The sequence below is a fragment of the Sapajus apella genome, unplaced genomic scaffold, assembly GCF_009761245.1.
Source record: "Sapajus apella isolate SASKATOON/1434 unplaced genomic scaffold, GSC_monkey_1.0 scaffold36, whole genome shotgun sequence".
Taxonomy (NCBI): Eukaryota; Metazoa; Chordata; class Mammalia; order Primates; family Cebidae; genus Sapajus; species Sapajus apella.
The window spans coordinates 23,317,359-23,337,494 of NW_022436976.1; the positions used below are offsets into that span (position 1 = coordinate 23,317,359).

The window sequence follows — 20,136 nt, forward strand, 5'->3', positions numbered from 1 at the left end:
CTCCGCGACCTCTCAGTCTTGCAGGCCCCACGGCAGTGAAGCGGCTAGGGCTGGCGCCTGGCTCCTTCAGCGTTTCATTCTTCCCCCCGGCTCCCGCCGGCCGCAACCGCCTTCCGAAGCCTGGGCTCCCGCCGGGATTGACGCGCTGGGGGAGGAGCGGTTTCTCGGTGCGCGCCTCTAAGGAGCATTACGGCAGGGCTCGTTCCCGGCTCCGGCCGCCAGCCCCAGCCTCCCAGGTCCGGAGCCGGGACTGGGGGAGGCCGGGAGGGAGGGAGCACGAGCAAGGAGGCACGCGCCCGCCGGTCCGCGCCCAGCCCGCCGCCGCTGCCTTAGCAGCCATGGCCGAGCGCCGCGCCTTCGCCCAGAAGATCAGCAGGTAAATCTCCGGCGTGGGGCGCGCCGCCGACGCCCGAGGAAGAGCCGCGGAGTCTTCCCGGGCCGGGCCTAGGAGGCGAGTGGGTGTGGCGGGGCCGGAGCAGGGATCCTGCGGCCTGGCCCGCGGCGGGGCGGAAGGGGTTCGCGGTGGCTGCGGGGGTAGCTGAGGCCTCGCGCCGCCCTCGAACCCGGGCCTTCTTCTCGCGCCCGCCGCTGAGCCTCGGCCGGGAGCGGAGAGGGCCGCGGTCGCCAGCGCGCCCGCCTCCGCCGGCTGCTCGGCGGCCCGGGCCTGGACTTTCGCGGCGGTTTTTGGAAGGGCGGGTGGAGGAGCTCGTCGGCCGCCTTCCAAATTCTTTGTGTCCCCACCCCCGGGCTGGTCGGGGGCCGCTGCGGCGTTTCTCCCCCACTCTCTCCGCCCACCCCCCGTTGGTCCCGAGAGGGTGCGGGGTCCGCCCTCCTCTCCACCCCAACAAAAGGAGAGGCGCGCGGCGGCTCGGGGCGGGTGGGGAGGCCGCCACTCCTTCACGCGTCTCGCTCTTCCTGAGAAATCTGATAGGGACCGTCTTTGAACCCTGGGCCCGGTTCTAAATGGGCTTGTGCGTCCGGGATTGAAAACGTGTGGCCAGAATGAAAAGTTGAGAGCTGCGGGCTTCACCTTCGGTGTGCAGCTGCCGAATCCTCGACGGATTGCAGGCTGAAGCTCCATCCGAGTTCGCATGTGAATTTAACTGTGCGCCTGTGTTTCTCCGAGCACTCGAGGAAGATGGATGATAGGCAGTGTTCTTTACACATTGGCTTTCTCTCATATGTTAGCAGTCTTGAAGTAAAGCAAGTGATCAAGGTGGAGGTTTCAAAGCCTTTCACCTACTTGTGGTTGGTTGCCACGTTTCTCCCACCTGCCAAATAAAAATTGAATGACAGAGGATTCTAATATTTGTAGAATTTCTTTGTGGAATGTACTTACGTATAAGACAGTAGACATTTTTGTTTTAATAAAATCATACTTGTGTGAATTATGATGTCCCAAGAAAAGAAGCATTCAAATTAATGACTTTTTTTTGTTTTGTTTTTGGACAGTTGTGTTTCTGTGGCTCTGAGTCCTTTTAGTTTGCTGACATTTCTTAAAAATTTTGGGGCCTGGTGCAGTGGCTCATGCCTGTAATCCCAGCACTTTGGGAGGCCGAGGCAGGAGGATCACTTAAGGCCAGGAGTTCAAGACTAGTCCGGGCAGCATAGCGAGAGCCCCACCCCCATCTCTACCAAAAAATAAAAATAAAAATTTAGCCAGGTGTGGTGTCGCACCTGTAGTCCTAGCTACTTTCGAGGCAGAGACTTTTGTTTCTTTCCAGCGTTAAAGCCTGTTGTTTTATTTTTTCCCTAAGGGACAAAATAGCATGTGTATAAGAGCATGGGCTCTACTGTCAGACTCTGACATGGGTTCAAATTCTGGCTATACTTTCTAACTTGGGACCTTGGCCAAATTGTTGGGTCAAATTTCAGTTTCCTCATCTGGCAAATGAGAATAATAATAGTACTCAGCTCATAGTGTTGTCGTGAACATTAAATGGCATAATTTGTGTAATGTGTGTAGCATAGTACATGGCCTATACTACCTGTCGTCAAACACTTGTAGTAATTAGTTTCTCCCAGGGAATTGTGACGATAGGAAATTCTTCTTTTTTTTTTTTTTTTGTAAAATAACTAGGTCTTCTGATGGTGATGATACTAAAAAATGTTACTACTTGACATGCATTCCTAGTATTAAGTTCTCTTAGAACCTGAAGTTTATCTCTGAAAACATTGTACTGATAAAGCAAGTGCACATTAGAGAGTTGGATATGAAATTGTATGTTATAGTGGAGTTTGCCATCAGATGGGACAGGACAAACCACAAGAAAAAAAGATAATCAGTTGTGCAAAACGACACAAAATGCAAAGAACAGCTTTTTAAGAAGTTATAAAATTAAGTTAGGTAATGTGAATGAAGAGATGTGCACTGATTGGACAGACAGGAGGTAGACATGGTAGTGATTGGTGATTGATTGGACATTCAAGGTGAAGAAGATTGAGTTTGGGAATGACATCCTCAGTGGGGCGACCAGGTGGATGATGGCGGCAGTCTTCGGGGTAAGGGAGTACAGGAGGAAAAAGGGCTTTGAAATTGGGAGATACAAGTGGAAAGGAGATGATGATTCAGTTTTGGACATGTTAATTTTGAGGGGCTCATGAATCATTCAGAGAGAAGTATCTATTTGGTTTTGGCGCAGGTTGGAGGTACAGAAGAGAGATTGGGCTGGAGATCTAGATTTGAGATATCAGCAAGTAGATTGTATTTGCCAGTGGGTGGGTGGTTTGATGAGATTGTCCAGTGAGAATGTGCAGACTTAACTTGGAAGGAATGCCAAAGACAGAACTGCTATGGGTAATGAGTTATTAACTGCTTATTGTGAATGAAAGGTTCTTCCTCATTATCAAATATGATTGAATAATACTTATGAATTAATTTGTGTTCTGCCTTTTAGTTTTTTTTCTATTAGAGGAAGTATAGCACAAATTCTGGATATGAATTTCCTGGGTTTGGTATCCCAGCACAGCCAGTCATTGAGTAAACATGGCTGAGTTACTTGACCACGCTTCTGCCTCATTTTCCCTACCTAGAAAATGAGGATGATAGTAGGATTTAACCTTATAGAGTTGTGAGGATTAAATGAATTGATACCTCTAAAGTGCTTAGAATGGTGCTCTGTGTAAGTGCCTAATAAGTATCAACTATTTTTTACTACAATATTTATAATGTGGTGTAGGACCTTTTGTTGGAAACGATAATTCTTTCCATAGTGTGTGTATATGAAATTTGTTGCTCTGTGAAAAGCCTGTTGCTGTTTGAAACCTTATTTCTTTTTAAAGCTTCGTGATTGTTCAGAAACCTTTACTTTAAAAAGAATTATAATGATCTTGTTTTTGTAGCAGTTATTTTTTAGCCCTTGCTTTTAATGTGGTTATTTTTTGAGGCTGTGATTTGGTGATTTCTGAAGGCTCTTTATTCTTATATCACGAATTATACTGTTTACTTCTGCTCACCTAGAAAAGCAGCATGTATATTTTGTCCGTATCTAATAGTTGCCTTTTTATGTGTCTGTTCCCTTCACTTTTTGAGGATAAGGCCCATGGATTTATGGAATGTTGACTGTTTGTAGACACATCGTCTAGGATTTTGTTGGGATTATTTTGTCCTGTCTCTTGATACTCAGCAGTAATGGTGAACATTTGTGTACACTTAAAGCACTTTTTACTGCATTCTCATCTTCATAACCCAGAGAGGCAGAAGAATGTACTAAAGAATACAGGTTCTGGGATCAGATTGCACAGATTGAAATTCTGCATATACCACAGAAAAATGGGGATAACAGCCTTTATACAATTAATGTGAGGATTAGGTGAGTGAAGTGTGTAAGTGAGCTAATACAGTTCTAATAATGCATTAGTACTGTGCCTGTAACATAAGCGTTCAAAAATATTAGCTACTGCTATTATTTTTATATTACTGTTATTGTTATCATTTTCTAGATGGGGAATTGAGGTCTAGAAAGAACAATTTTATTTGCCTAAATCAGGACTCAACTACTTCTCTGATTTCAGAATTTTTTTTTTTTTTTTAAGACAGGGTCTTGCTCTGTTGTCCATGCTGGAGTGCAGTGGTGCAATCTTGGCTGACTGCGATCTCTGCCCCTGGGTTCAAGTGATTTTCCCACCTCAGCCTCCGGAGTAGCTGGGACTATGAGCACCATGTCTGGCTAATTTTTGCATTTTTTTTTTTTTTTTTAAATTTTTGCATTTTTTTATAGAGATGGGGTTTCACCATGTTGCTCAGGCCGGTCTTGAACTCTGGGGCTCAAGGGATCTGCTCACCTTGGCATCCCCAAGTGCGGGGATTACAGGCATGAGCTACTGTGCCTGGCCTACTCTTTTTATTTGACTATATTTTCTTTCTGCAGAATATTTTCTGTGGGTAGTTGCAGGTTTCCTAACAGTGTCACTGCTACTATCCCAAATGTTATGCCTGTTTTCTTAGTCCTTCCTTTGTTAACTGGGTATCATTTTGCTGTGTAAGCAGCCAAATTTAATGAATCTTTATTTCCATCAGATCTTTATTTCTGAGGAAAATCTTACATGAGTGGGATTTCCTGCATATAGACTTATTTAACACCTCAGTTGTTTTTAGTCTTCTATGTGTTAGTAACTTTGGACAGATGGGCCCAGTCTTTCAATCTACAGAATCTACTTTGTTCAATTCATAGTTCCGTATATTACCAATACTTCAGTGCTGCCTGTTTTATCTTGCTAGACACATATACTTCCCTGAACTTTTGTTGTACTCATCTCACTAATTCTTAATGCTGAATATCTAACCTGCTTCTCTTAAGTGTTAGAGAGAGACTAGAACATTCCAGAGGTGATCTCTATGTCTTGGTATCTTGCCATTTGAGATGAGGTTTACCTTAAATCATTTCTCCTATTTAATACTTTTGTTTCTCTACCGCATCTTACTGAAAAGTTTGCGACTACCATTAGTCTTTCATTTTAACCTTAGCATACTACTCTCCCAATATGATTTAACCATCTTTCCCTTGAGCCCAAAAGGTCTCTTGTTCCTAAAGCTTCCCCATTTTATTGTACTTTGAAATTCTATCTCGCCACCTCTCTGAGTCTTGATCCCACAACTTTCCCTATTCTGACATCTTCAATGTACTCCTTTTAGTGGACCTTTCTCTTAAACCATAAGATACCTTTCTCGTAATAAAACAAAGATCTATTGAGTGTTCTGGTGTTTTCAGCTGCCAACCAAACATTCCTTTTCCTTTCCTTGTCACATTTCTCCCATGTATGTGATATAGTCATGGCTACTTCCTATTAATTCTCTTCCTTATCAATCCTTGGGCTATACAGTTGTACTTATGTGTACTTGACTTATAGAGCTCTTGAGGGCTAGGAACCTTTGATTTTTTTTCTTTTCCTCAGCACTGATTTCATGAGCTATTTTTTTTTTTTTAAGTTACATTTCTTATGTTCCTCCACCCCCTTCTCTATTTTTATACTGCTTTTCTGAGCTCTTTGATGGCAGGTCTGCATCTTGACTTTTTATCTCTAGTGCTTCACACAGATCCTATGGATGCCTGACACGTAAAGTGTTTAAATGAATGCCACCCAGCAATGTTGGAGCATCCTTCATTATTTCACTTCTATATGACCATAGAAAGCTACTAGCTGACCTCGTCTTTCTCTCTTCTAATTCAAGTATGTTGCAGATTAAATCTCCCTAAAACACAGCTTTCATCATGGCATTGTGCAGTTTGAGAATATAAGTGACTTCTTATAGTGTTAAAGCCAAACCCTTGCTTGGATCTGTGTGTGTGTGTGTAAGTGTGTAACAGAGGTTCACAGCTCACACTGTCGCCAGGGCGGGAGTGCAGTGGCGCTATCTCAGCTGACTGCAACCTCCGCCTCCCGGGTTCACGCAATTTTCCTGCCTCAGCTTCCTGAGTAGCTGGGATTACAGGTGCACACCACCACACCCGGCTAATTTTTTGTAGTTTTAGTAGAGACGGGGTTTCACTATGTTGGCCAGACTGGTCTCGAATTCCTGACCTCGTGAACAACACCTGCCTTAGCTGCCCAAAGTGCTGGGATTATGGGTGTAAGCCACCACACCCAGCCTTGGATTTTAAGGTTAACTGTAATTTGGTCCTCCTCTTGTTGACTTATTCTGTAGTTTACGTGTTGTTCTCCAGTCTGGTGTTTTCACTGTACCCCCACAAATGCTATGCTGATTTCCATCTCTGTAACTGTTCTGATGTTTTTTCTTTTAGATATATTCTTCCTTTTCTTTCCTAAATCTTGCCCCTTCTTTGGACTGCACCAGTCCGCTCTTCTGACTTTGGGATAACCATTTCCTTGCTTTCTTTAATCTTACCATCTGTGAATGCATTACTAAACAAAATGTTTTTTTCTCCTTTTGAAGTCATTTGGGTGGAATTGTATTGTGTATATGCTTTTCTGTCTTGCGTCTTTGCACAAAATTATAATTTGGTAGATTAATTTATGATATTCTGAGTAGTTGAAGTTCATTCATTTTTATTGCTTTGTAGCATTTCATTGCATAAATATACCACATTTTATCCATTCTATAGTAGGTGAACATTTGGATTGTTTCCATTTTTTTATTATTACAAACAACATTTCTATGAACATTCCTATACTAATATTCTGGTATACATACGCATGAGTTTCTCTAGGGTATAGCCACCTGTGCAATTGCTGGGTCATAGATAGCAATCTTTATTGGTACAGCAATGCTTATTAGGTAGTGCCAAACTGTTTTCTAAAGTGGTTGTAGAAATTTACAGTCTCACAACCATGTTGCTTTACATCATTGCCATCACTTGGTATGGCCAGCTTTTTCATTTTTGCCACAAGCTGGTGGATGCACAGTGCTATCTCATGATAAATTTTAATTTTTAATTTACAGCTAATGAGGTCGAGCTCTGTTTTGTATGTTTATTATTTGAATTTCTTCTTTTGTAAATTGCGGATTTAACTCTTTTGCTGTTATCCCCTTCCTGCATTGTTTTTTTCCCTTTGGGTTTTTTTTTTTTTAATTGATTTTGTGTGAGTACTTTACATACAGTCTGTGTATTAGTTGTTTATTGATTATATGTATAGCAAATACCTTTTCCTACCCTGTGGCTTGTTTTTCATTGTTTTAATGGAGTCTTATGAAAGCTCTATGTTCTCAGTTTTTTTTTTTTTTTTTTTTGAGACGGAGTTTCACTCATGTTACCCAGGCTGGAGTGCAATGGCGCGATCCCGGCTCACCGCAACCTCCGCCTCCTGGGTTCAGGCAGTTTTCCTGCCTCAGCCTCCTGAGTAGCTGGGATTACAGGCACGCGCCACCATGCCCAGCTAATTTTTTGTAGTTTTAGTAGAGACGGGGTTTCACCATGTTGACCAGGATGGTCTCGATCTCTTGACCTTGTGATCCACCCGCCTCGGCCTCCCAAAGTGCTGGGATTACAGGCTTGAGCCACCGCGCCCGGCCCTATGTTCTCAGTTTTAATGAAGTTTAACTTATCAGTCTTTTTTTGATGGTTATTACTTTATGGGTCTTAATAAATACTTTATTACCGAGATATTAATATATTCATTTTATCATAAATTTGTAGTTACCACTTTTTTATTTGGGTTTATATTCCACCTTGACTTGATATGTGTATGGTGTGAAATTTTAACTTTTTTCTAAATGGATTATCCTTTCCCCATTAATCTGCCCTGCCACCTCTATTGTAGATTTAAAAAAAAAAAAAACAAATGTAATTTTTGGCTGGGTGTGGTGGCTCACGCCTGTAATTCCAGCACTTTGGGAGGCTAAGGTGGGCGGATCATGATGTCAGGAGTTGGAGACCAGCCTGGCCAACATGATGAAACCCCTACTAAAATACAAAACCCCTACTAAAAATACAAAAATTATCTGGGCGTGGTGGCGGGTTCCTGTAATCCCAGCTACTTGGGAGACTGAGGCAGGAGAATCACTTCAACCCGGGAAGCAGAGGTTGCAATGAGCTGAGACTGCGCCATTGCACTTTAGCCTGGGTGACAGAGCGAGAATCCATCTCAGAAAAAAAAAGTAATTTTTTTAAGTTAATTTAATTTTTTTTATTTTTTCCACCTAGATTTCAGAAGAAAAAAGTAATTTTTAATATTCGTGGGCATAGTATGCATATATATTTATGGGGCACATCAGATATTTTGATACAGGCATACAATGTGTAATAATCACATCAGGGTAAATGGTGTATCTATCATCTCAAACATTTATCTTGTGTAACAAACAATCTAATTATATTCTTTCAGTTATTTTAAAATGTACAATGGAATTATCTGTTGTAGATTATATATCCTTATTTATGGGTCTTTTTCTGGGATCTCTATTTTGTTCCGTTTGTCTGCTTATATAGTATATATTTTTAAAAAGTATAAATAATCTTAGTTATAATCAGCCTTGGCACTCAGTAGAGCAACTCCTTCCACCTTTAAAAAAATTCTTGACTGCTTTTAGCCCTTTGAATTCCCATGTAAATTTTAGCATTCCCATGTAAATTTTAGAATACCGAAAACAAAACCGAACCCCTTGAACCCAAAACTCTTAGAATTTGATTGGGATTGCATTGAATCTATATGTTAATTTGGGGAAGAAATGATATCCTTATAATACTGAGTTTCCAATCTGTGATCCATAGTGCATCTCTCTGTTTATTTAGGTCTTCTTTATGTTGTACAATGAAATTTTATAATTTTCTCTGTTAGGTTCTTGCATATCTTTTGTTAGATTTATTCCTAGTTGTATAACAATTTTGTATGCAGCTATACCTTGCTAAACTCTTGTTTATTCTAAGAATGTGAATTCCTTGTATTTTCTGTGAAGACAGCCATATGATCAGGAAATCATAATTTTTTTTTATTTCTTCCTTTTCAAACCTTATAACTGACTTACTATTTTTTATCTTGCTCTGTAGACTATTATTTTATATTACTGTGTAGATTGGTACCATTGCTGTTCAACATTGTATTAATATTGAACATTCTTACATTCTTATTTTTCTGTTTTTTAGTTTTAATTTATTTTTTTGAGATGGACTCTTGCTCTGTTGTCCAACTTGGAGCACAGTGGCGTGATCATAGCTCACTATAACCTTGACTTCCTGGGCTCAAGCTGTCCTCTCACTTTAGCCTCCTGAGTAGCTAAGACTACAGGTGTGCACAACCATGCCTGGCTAATTTTTAAATTTTTTGTAGAGATGGGGTCTTGCCATTTTGCCTAGGCTGGTCTCAAACTGCTAGCCTCAAGATATCCTCCCACCTTGGCCTCCCAAACTGCTGGGAATACAAGCATGCGTCTCTGTGCCTGGACTTCCTTGTTTTATTTATGATCTCAAAGGGAAAGCACTCTGTGTTTCACTGTTAAGCCTAATGGTAGCTGACAGGTTTTTGTAGATACCCTTTTAGGCTGGGTTTCCTAGAAAACAGAGCCTGTGATAATAATTAAGAACTGATGCTTTATTTAGAGCTTTTCTTCTTCATTCCAGTCAACTCAATCTCTTCAGAGTTAACTCCTCTTTATTTTGGGGTTGCATCATTTGGACCCCTGTGGCAAACACTCTGTATACCTCACTGCTTTTTTCAGTGGCTTTTTACAGGGGATTTTTTTTTTTTTTTTGCTGGGGTTACAAGTGACAGATCAGATTATTTTGCACACACACAAAAAGTGTTGACTCATGTAACTGAGTATATTGGGTCCAGGGATACAGATGATATCAGCAGCCTCTTATCTTCATATCTTGGGTAGGTTTTCCACAAAATGGCCACAATGAGATTGACAGTGCTAGGCTCAAATTTTACCAGTTAGTTCTGGCAGAAAAGATCCAAGGACTCAATTATTGATGTGACTTGGGTAACATGTCCTTCCTTGAACCAATTACTATGTTTAGGGGCATAGGAGAGTCTGACCACTGTGGGTCGCATGCCCTTCTCTGTGGCTTGAGGGAAAGACGTGTTAGCCCCACCCACATCTTACAGAATGAGTTCCTTACCAAAGAAGGGTTTCTGACCTAAAGGAGGATGAGAGTGCTGATCATAGCAAAACAACTGATGTTCTTTAAAATTAGTCATTTTAAATGGTTCCATATCACTATAATTACCAAAATATATGGCAGTATAGACAGCTATCCTACCTGCAATTTAAATGGAACTGGTGAAATACAAAGAAATTCAAAGAAAACCAGTGTAACCTGATGCTAGCTAGCTGTGGCTTCCCTGTCCCTTAACTTTTTAAAGTTTTGCTCGGTTCTTAGTGCCAACTGATAGCCCTCCCAAGGATGTCTTCCTGGTTTTTCGTTTTAACTTTTGTCATTCTCATTTTTTCTTCAGCATCCGTATGCTTTCATCATTATGGGCTATTCCTGGTTTGCCCTGTGATGCCAGAAAACAACTAACTCCTTCATTCATACCAACCATTTAATAATTTTCATAATTGCTAATGATACAGGATCGTGGTACAGAGTCTCATGGTGCAAAATTTTCTTCGTGACTACATTCCAGCTTTCCTTTTTCTTTCATCATCATTCTCTCTCTGACCAATAAAGAGTTTCTTCCCCTTATCTTTGCGGAGCAGTTCCAGCCATACCCAGACCCTTAGGAAAAAAACCCAGCTTTATTTAGGTATACTTTATATATCATAAAATTCATTCATTTTAAGTTTACAATTAAATGATTTTTAGTAAACTTAGAGTTGTGAAACCATCATCCACAATCTAGTTTTAGAACGTTTCCATCACCCCAAAAAATTCCTTGTGCCAGTTTGCAATTCCCCGTTTTGACCCCAAGCCCTAGGCAACAACGAATCTACTTTTTGTGTCACTCTCTCAGTTTGCCTTTTCAGAAGATATCACAATAAAGAGAATCATGCGCCGGGCGCGGTGGCTCACGCCTGTAATCCCAGCACTTTGGGAGGCCGAGGCGGGTGGATCACGAGGTCAAGTGATCGAGACCATCCTGGTCAACATGGTGAAACCCCGTCTCTACTAAAACTACAAAAAATTAGCTGGGCATGGTGGCGCGTGCCTGTAATCCCAGCTACTCAGGAGGCTGAGGCAGGAGAATTGCCTGAACCCAGGAGGCGGAGGTTGCGGTGAGCCGAGATCGCGCCATTGCACTCCAGCCTGGGTAACAAGAGTGAAACTCTTTCTCCTAAAAAAAAAAAAAAAAAAAAAAAAAGAGAATCATGCAATATGTGGCCTTTTATGCCTGATTGCTTTCATTTACCATAATGTTTTCTTGGTTCACCTGTGTTGTAGCATGTATCAGTATTTCACTCCTTTTATGGCTGAATAATATTCCATTGTATGTAGCACATTTTGTTTATCCATTCATCAGTTGGTGGATATTTAGATTGTTTCTACCTTTTGGCTTTTGTGAATGGTGCCAATGGGAGTACAAGGTTTTGTTTGAAGACTTGTTTTCAATTCTTGTGAGTATGTACATATCTAGGAGTGGAATTGCTAGGTCATAGTGTAATTTTATGTTTAGCTTTTTGAGGATCTGCGAAAATGTTCCATAATGACTGCCATTTTGGTTTCCTATTAGGAATGTATGAGGGTTGTAATTTCTCCACATGCTTGCTAACACTTGTTATTGTCCTCTTTGATTATAGACATTCTGGTGAGTGTGAAGAAGTATTTCATTCTGATTTGGATTTGTGTTTTCCTGATTACTAGTGGCCTTTTTTTATGTGCTTATTAGCCACTCACATATCTGCTCTGGTGAAATACCTATTCAGATCTCTTACTCATTTTTATTGGTTGATTGATGAGACAGGCTGTAGTTGAGTGGTGCGATAGTAGCTCACTGCTGCTTCAAACTCTTGGGCTCAAGCCATCCTCCCAGCTCAACCTCTTGAGTAGCTGGGACTACAGGCCCATGCCACCATATCTGGCTAATTTTTTTGTAGAGACAGACTCTCACTATGTTGCCCAGGCTGGTCTTACTCATTTTTCAGTGTGATTATTTATCTTGTTTTTAAGTTGTAGGAGTTCTTTATGTGTTCTGGGTAAAAGTCCTTTTTTAGATATATAATTTATAAACATTATTTCCTTGTTTGACTTGTCCTTTCATTTTTTTAAAGTGATGTTTGAAGCACAAAAGTTTTCAATTTTAATGAAGTCCAATTTCATCTGTGTTTTTCTTTTATGCATCAGGATTTTGGTATTGTAGCTAAGACTTTTTGCCTAATCAATTGTCATGAGTTTTTTTTTTTTCTATTTTCTGCTAAAATTTTATAGTTTTAGTTCTTATATTAAGGTTTATGTTCCATTTTGCATTAGTTTTTGTGCATGGTTTGAGATAAAGGTCTAAATTTGTCTTTAGTTTGTGGGTGTTCAATTGTTGCAACACTGTTGAAAAGAATATTTTTGTCCAATTGAATTGCTTTGGCACCACTGTCAAAAAAATCAGTTGACCATAAATGTAAGAATTCACTTCTTGATACTCGGTTCTGTTTCATTGATCTGTATGTCTTTCCTTACCCCAGTACAGTACTGTTCTGTTTACCATTGCTTTAAAGTAAGATTTGGAATTCATAAGTTTGAATCCTCTAATTTTTTACTTTTTCAAAATTGTTTTGTCTATTCTGGATTTTTTGCATTTTTATATACGTTTTAAGATCAATGTCAATATAAAGTGTGCCAGTTTCTGCAAAATCTTGTTGGGATTTTGATAGAGATTGCATTGAATCTGTTGATCAGTTTGGGGAGAATTGCCATCTGAACAAAATATATTGAGTCTTTCAGTCCATGAAAATGGAGGGTCTATTTGTTTAGATCTTATTTAAGTTCTCTCTTCAGCATTTTGAAGTTTTCAGTGTACAGGTCTTGTACTTCTTTTGTATAATTTTATTTCTAAAGATTTTATTATTTTTGATCTTTTGAATGGAATTGAAAAACATTTTTGGTTTGTTCATTGCTAGTATATAGGGATACAGTTGATTTTTGGATATTAAACTTGTATCCTTCAACCTTGCTGAGCTTTAGTAGTTCTGGTAGTTTTTGGTGGGTTCCCTAGAATTTTCTGTATATAGGATAATTTTTTGTGAGTAAAGACAGTTTTATTTTTTCCTTTTTAATCTAAACGCCCTTCCTTCCCTCCTTCCTTCCCTCCTTCCTTCCTTCCTTCCTTCCTTCCTTCCTTCCTTCCTTCCTTCCTTCCTTCCTTCGTTCCTTCCTCCCTCCCTCCCTCCCTCCCTCTTTCCCTTTCTCCCTCCTTCCCTCTTTTAGTACAAGGTTGAATAGAAGTGGTAAAAGCAGACATACTTGGCTTTCTCTTGCTCTATAGAGAAATGCATTCAGATTTTTACTGTTAAGTATGATGTTATTTGAGGCAGATGTTGTAAAAAAGGAAAGGTGGGGACAAGGATTTGAGAAGTACGTAAGAGTTAGAATAAATACGATTTAGCAACTAATTATATGCACTTTACACGGGGATATAATTTTGTACGTTTATGGGTAAGGCAGCCCTGGGTTTATTTTTATAAAGTAGGGTGGAATTTAAGATAAATTTATCTCCTTTTAGGAGGATAAACTTTTTGCAGTAGATATTTTTCTTTTCCCTCTCTTTTTAATTGCCAATTTGAGGTCAATGTTAATATTTACAAATGCTAAATTTTTGAATTCTTTTTTTAATGTAGTTATAATATGTTACATGAAGTAGGGAGCGATATTATCACCAGGTTTTAGTTGATGAAATTGAGATTCATATTGAAATGCTGTTGATCACAGTGATAGAACCATCCAAGTCTCCTTAATACAGTGCTTTCTAATGTAAAAATAATTTGAGTAATGTTATCCCCAAAATAGTGTCAAATGGGATATATGAGACACCTGACACCTTTTTTTAAATCCTTTTCCCCACCAGAAAAGGAGGTATATTTTAAATCTTAAGTGTATTATGTAGAAGGACTATTTCTTTTTGTTTCACATATCAATCTGTGTATGTTTTAGTTTTCTTGAGCCTTTACTTTAGTGGTTACTATGGTCCAGCCTTCTGTGTTCCTAAATAATTTAACATGGGCTAACTTACAAATGACACAAAGACAGTGGCTTAGATTGGTGTTTTATTTAGCCATACATGAAGGATAGGAAACAGATCATAATAATGGTGGTAGTCATTCTAGTGTTCCTATACTATGTTAGTGTATACAGCAGATATTTTTGCTGGATATCTTTAACTGACCTGAAAGGCTGGGTTTTGGAACATAGACAAATCATTAATATGAACTATGGTAAGAATTATTTTATCTTTGGAAATCTGCCTCCATGGAAAGCTTTAGGAGCTTTATGGATCTGAATTCAAACCCTGACTCTACCTTTTATAAACTTGGGCAAGTTACTTTATTTTTGAAATGTATCTAAAAATATCTATTTTTTTCTGATTATAAAATGTTGCTGCAGAGGATTTGGAAATACAGAAAGCCCTCAAAAATTGCCCGTAATTCTTGACTCAGACAAAAATCTCTGTCTCATAGAACTTACTTTCTAGTGATAATCTTTGGAAAAACTAGAAATAGTTTAAATGTGCATCAGTGGAGACTGGTTAAATATGTTCATTTATCCATACCAGGGACTTTGTAGCAGTTATAAAGGAAACTAGTAGTTAAGAATGAGGTCTTTATGTTCAGATCTTGGCTCTATTCTTTATCAGTTGTGTGAAACTCTTGAAACTTCAATATTCAAATACAGTACCTACTTCATAGGGTTTTCTAAAGTTTGAGGTATAACAAAATTAACACTTTGCACAGTATGTGGCACATTGTAAGTGCCTGACAAATGGTGCTAGTTTTATGTGCCAATATAGAAAGATTTCTAATATATATTGTATAATGTAAGGTATCAAGAAATGATTATTGTATGATATCATGTGTGGACATTAAAAAAAAGGATTTCTTATATATATAGTGATAGATACACATCTATTTCTTGAAGGATACCAAGAAAATATTAACTGTTACATCTGAGGAGTAAGACTGGGGATTGGGGATGGCAGAGAGATGGACCTTTTATTTGCACCTCTTTGCGAAGCTTGCAATTTTTTTTTCCCTAAATTTGCATTTTGTAATGCCATTTATTTATTTATTTAAAAGATTTATTGTATGAGTTTTTTTTTTTTTTGTCTTCATTTTGGAAAATCTTATTTTCTCTGCTTCTCATAGTAACTATTTATGTAATAGTAGAGCTTGAAAGTAATTCTTTTAGCCAGCCCTTTGCAGATATGCTAAAGACACATTAGAGACTATTTTGAGATAAGCAAACAAATTGTATATCCCGTAAAAAAAATTATTTATAAAAAAAGTTTTATACAAAATAGAATATTGTGTTTTGGTAGTAGTTTCTTACTCTACCAGGTAACAGAGATGGTAATAATGATCTCAACTGGATTGAGACGTTTTTCCCCCTGCAAATATTTTTCTATTTGACAATCATACATAAAAGGTTTTAAATAAAAAATGCTTTTTTCTTCCCTTTTAATCAATTAAAAACCAACATCACTTATGAATTGGTTTACTTCAAAAGGTGTTTTAAAAGTAGTAGGTAGTCTCTAAGTTCATTCTTATTCCCTATCTTTTTTTTTTCCTCTCTCTAAACTCATATCTATTTCGACATTTCTCTCTCTCTCCCCATTGTCTTAGACTTTGAGGATATAATGATTAATAAGATATGGTCCCTGCCCTGAAGGAGCTCACGTAAGTTATTCCATTCAAGTATTCTTACTCAGTTACTTTTTTGGGGAAGGAATTATGAATTTTTCTTTTCTATTCCTATGATTTTCACTTTAGCTCTGTAAATATTAGCTAAGCACTTTGTATGTGCTAGGCAGTCTGCTAGAGGAGGCAGAAGTTTTGACTTTTATTTGCTTAATTCCTTGTAAGGAATAGTAGATTTCAAATCTTCAAATAGTAGATTTCAAATCCTTCCAAATAGAAGAATAGTAATTCAGGAAAATGTCCTTAGATGAATACTTTAGAGATGCAAATGGCGTTTGTAATTTAGCTTAAAAGTCTTCAGTTGGGGACGGGCGCGGTGGCTCAAGCCTGTAATCCCAGCTACTCAGGAGGCTGAGGCAGGAGAATTACCTGAACCCAGGAGGCGGAGGTTGTGGTGAGCCGAGATCGCGCCATTGCACTCCAGCCTGGGTAACAAGAGCGAAACTCCGTCTCAAAAAAAAAAAAAAAAAAAAAAAAGTCTTCAGTTGGAGGCTTCAGCAGTGGCTCATGCCTATAATTCCAGCACTTTAGGAGGTCCAGGCAGGAGGATCACTTGAGCCCAGGAATTCGAGATTTCAAAACAGATTTGATAGGTGCTGTGACTTTGGTATTATTTGGTTATCACAAGAAAAATGCCACTAGCATTGGAAAACATGTATTTTCTTTAATGGCAGAAATTAACCTGTTTTGGGACATTTATGCTGAGTAATAGACGGCATAGAGTATCCCAGTCAGAGGTGAAGTTTTCTTGTCTAATTCCTCAAGGAGGTTGCAAAGGTCCTTCTGAAGAATTAGTGTGTCAGACTTGAGAAGCCAAATTCTTGATACTTCACTGTACTTGTTTTCCTTCACCATACTTTTATACTTATGGGTTGCATGAAGACTGTTCCATAGAAACCTTTGCAATTTTTATGCTTCTATCGAAGAGAATGCTTACAAACATAGGGCTTTCCCACCACTGAAATCAAACTCAGTCAGTAAGGCAAGGAAAATAGAAAGCGGTCAGTGGCTAGTCTGCTGCCTGTCTGAATTTGTCTCCTGGAAGCTCCTTTTCCTTGAATGTATGCGGGTAAACACAGGGTGCTTTGAAAGCATAGGGAGGAGTGTCCAAACAGATTCAGACCCTCAATTGTATGGAACAGAAATCAGACAGGGCTTTATGGAGGATGTGGTGTACACTTGAAGCTTATTTGCCCCATCTTCATATTTGATTTGTTGGTTTTTCCCACTAAGGCAAAATAATAATAACTGAATCCTTTTATTTTGAGGCAAGGTCTCACTTTGTTGCCTAGGCTGGAGTACAGCAATTATAGCTCACCATAGCCTTGACCTCTTGGGCTCAAGCTGTCCTCCTGCCCCAGCCTCCCAGGTAGCTAGGACTACAGGTACACACTACAACTTCTGCGTAATTTTTTGTATTTTTAGTAGAGACAGGGTTTTGCCATGTTGCCCAGGCTGTTCCTCCTGCCTGGACCTCCCAAAGTACTGGAATTACAGGCGTGAGCCACTGCTGGAGCCTCCAACTGAAGACTTTTAAGCTAAATTATAAACATCATTTACAGCTCTAAAATATTAATATAAGGACATTTTCCTGAATTACTGCATACTGCTTTCACACAGTAAAAGCATTTTTAAAAACCCCAATAACTCTTATGTATTACCTTGCCCATGTTAAAATTTCTCTTCTACCAAAATATCTTTTACAGCTGGTTTGTTCAAATCAGGGTTCAGTAGTAACTGTATGTTGCATTTGGTTATATCTCTTAAGCCTGTTCTTCGCCCCTCTTATTTTGTCTTTTAGTCTTTTCTGTTGTTGTTGAGACGGAGTCTTGCTCTTTCACCCAGGCTGGAGTGCAATGGTGTAGTCTTGACTCATTGCAACCCCCGCCTCCTGGGCTCAAGTGATTCTCCTGCCTCAGCCTCCCCAGTAGCTAAGATTCCAAGCATGCACCACCACGCCTGGCTAATTTTTTTTAGTTTTAGTAGAGACAGGGTTTCATCATGTTGCTCAGGCTGGTCTTGAACTCCTGACCTCAGGTGATCCACCTGCTTCAGCCTCCCAAAGAGCTAGGATTATAGCTGTGAGCCACCATGCCCAGCCTGTCTTTTAGTCTTAAGTCTTTTTTACATTAAAACTTAGCCCACTGCCTTTACTTTTTAATTTATCTACCATATTAAACCGTTGAAGAGATTTTGGCACATAGCATGACCTGCCTTCTAGTTTTTGTCTGATGACTTCCTTACAATATTATTGTTACACTGTCCTCTATATTACCCCATAAACTGGAAGTTAGATGTAAAGATTTGATTCAATTCAGTTTAAACATTTTTTGGTGCAAATACTTAGTAGGTGATACAGTGTTGTTTTTGTGTAGTCTATTGTTTTATCTTTATTTGTTTATATTTTTGAGACCTGGAGTCTTGCTGTGTCACCTAGGCTGGAGTGCAATGGCATGATCTCAGCTCACTGCAACATCTGCCCCAGGTTCAAGGGATTCTCCTACCTCAGCCTCCCAAGTGGCTGGGACTATAGGCGCCCACCACCACGCCCAGCTAATTTTTGTATTTTAGTACAGATGGGTTTCACTTGTTTTCTTCATCTTTAATACCAACTCATACACAGTGTTGGAACTCCGATACAAGCCATCATTCACCAGTCTTGAACTTGGATAGTTACAGTACTGGAGTGTCCGCTGCTCTATTCCTTTTCTTTTGGGGATTTTTAGCAAGCCCGTTTTTTCTTTGTCCCTGATACATCCTTTACCCTTCATTTCTTCCCCGACTTCTGTCTTAGATACAAATAGAGCCAGTTCCAAGAGATCTTATTATCCTATTTGATACATTGCATCTTATTAGTACATTGCAGTTATTTTTTTGTGTGACTTTATAGGAGTAACTCAACTAAACTTTCTTATGAGTTTAGCATGAACTCTCCTTAGTCATCTTTACTTAGGCTTTATTTCTGGTCCCATGAAGAATGACCAGAGATGAGAGAGGCAGGCCCAGATTTGCCTTATCACCCTTGGTTCATTCTTGAAATCATGACTAGACAGGGTGAGTAGGAGTGGGTTAGAGGAAAGGTTAAATGCAACATAATTTGCTCTCAGAATGTGGTTCTTTTGCTGGTTATTTCCAATATCCTCTGATGAATGGCCTGAGCAGATGCTTTCTTTTGTGAAAACTGTAATGTGTGTTAACATAGGTAGCTTGTAGGAATGGAGAAGTGGATAAAGAGATAAATGGATCAAATATTGGATCATGTTTTCTTGGGAGGGATAGAAGGTTTTTTCATTTTATAATTTAGGGGCATAAGTACAGAATTTTTGACCTATTCTTTCTACTTTGCAATTAATATTAACGGTTTATTAAGACTAAAAAAGACTCCCTTGTTTTTCTTTCTGAGCTATCACTAGAAGTAAGAAAAAATCTGATTGGAAAAAGTAACCTGTGATAAAGGATTTTTAACTGGTATCAGGGCCTATATTTATTACATTTCTCTCTTGCATACTTTGGATCATGATACGGTTAAGAGGTACAGTTTTTTTATTTGGGAAGATTTCTTCACTACCATTTTAATGAAATCTATGCAGAAGATCTCAGTTGTAAATACATCCTTTGCCTGAGTTGTACATATTTTTATGGCTACTATAGCTCAGTTTGGAAATGGTTCTTGTTGCATTATCACAGCTTATTTTCAAATTACAGGTTTTCTTTTTTGGGGAAATTAATGTCATATAAAAGATTTGTAATATGAAGATTATCATTTTTATGTCTGTTATTAAACAAAAGATTGCCTCTTTTTGAAGTAACTATTTTAAATTTTACATTTTAACATCTGAAATCTTCAATTAACTGATGTCGTGATGATTAATTGGCTTTTTATTTATTAGCTGTATGCGGAGTAATGTCACCTCTTAACAATTAGTGATATCTTGAATTTGATGAAATACAGCAGTTTACTGTTCAGTTTACTCATGGTTTAGCCCCAGAAACATTGAGCTACTGCTGAGATTGGTAGAGTGAGTTGAGTAGCAATGAGGTAGGTAGACAGAATGTTTATTCTGTGTCTTTTTAAAGGCTTTTACATATTCTTATCTCAGTTTTGATGAGAGGATCGGGATATGTAAGGACTTCAAGCTAAACATAGTAATGAAAACTCTCATTATATGGGCTTCATTAAAAGCCAGAATGAGGCCGGGTACAGTGGCTCACACCTGTAATCCCAGTACTTTGGGAGGCTAAGGTGGGTAGATCACCCTAGGTCAGGACTTTGAGACCAGTCTGGCCAACATTGCGAAACCCTATCTCTACTAAAAATACAAAACAAAACAAAACAAAAGCTGGGTGTGGTGGTGCATGCCTGTAATTCCAGCTACTTGGGAGGCTGAGGCAGTAGA

At 39.0% G+C, this 20,136-nt stretch overlaps 1 protein-coding gene across 12 annotated transcripts in view; it reads left to right on the plus strand.

Annotated features, from left to right (window-relative positions):
• The first annotated feature begins 206 nt into the window (after positions 1 to 206).
• Positions 207 to 20,136, plus strand: part of DOCK7 (dedicator of cytokinesis 7) — a 231,082-nt gene continuing 211,152 nt past the window's right edge. For 11 of the 12 annotated variants that reach the window (XM_032296788.1, XM_032296789.1, XM_032296790.1 and 8 more), the window contains exon 1: positions 207 to 376. In XM_032296788.1, the coding sequence (XP_032152679.1) occupies positions 339 to 376 (38 nt within the window). In that variant the 5' untranslated portion in view covers positions 207 to 338. The remainder of the gene's footprint in view (positions 377 to 20,136) is intronic. The other variant, XM_032296791.1, reaches the window with a different exon arrangement.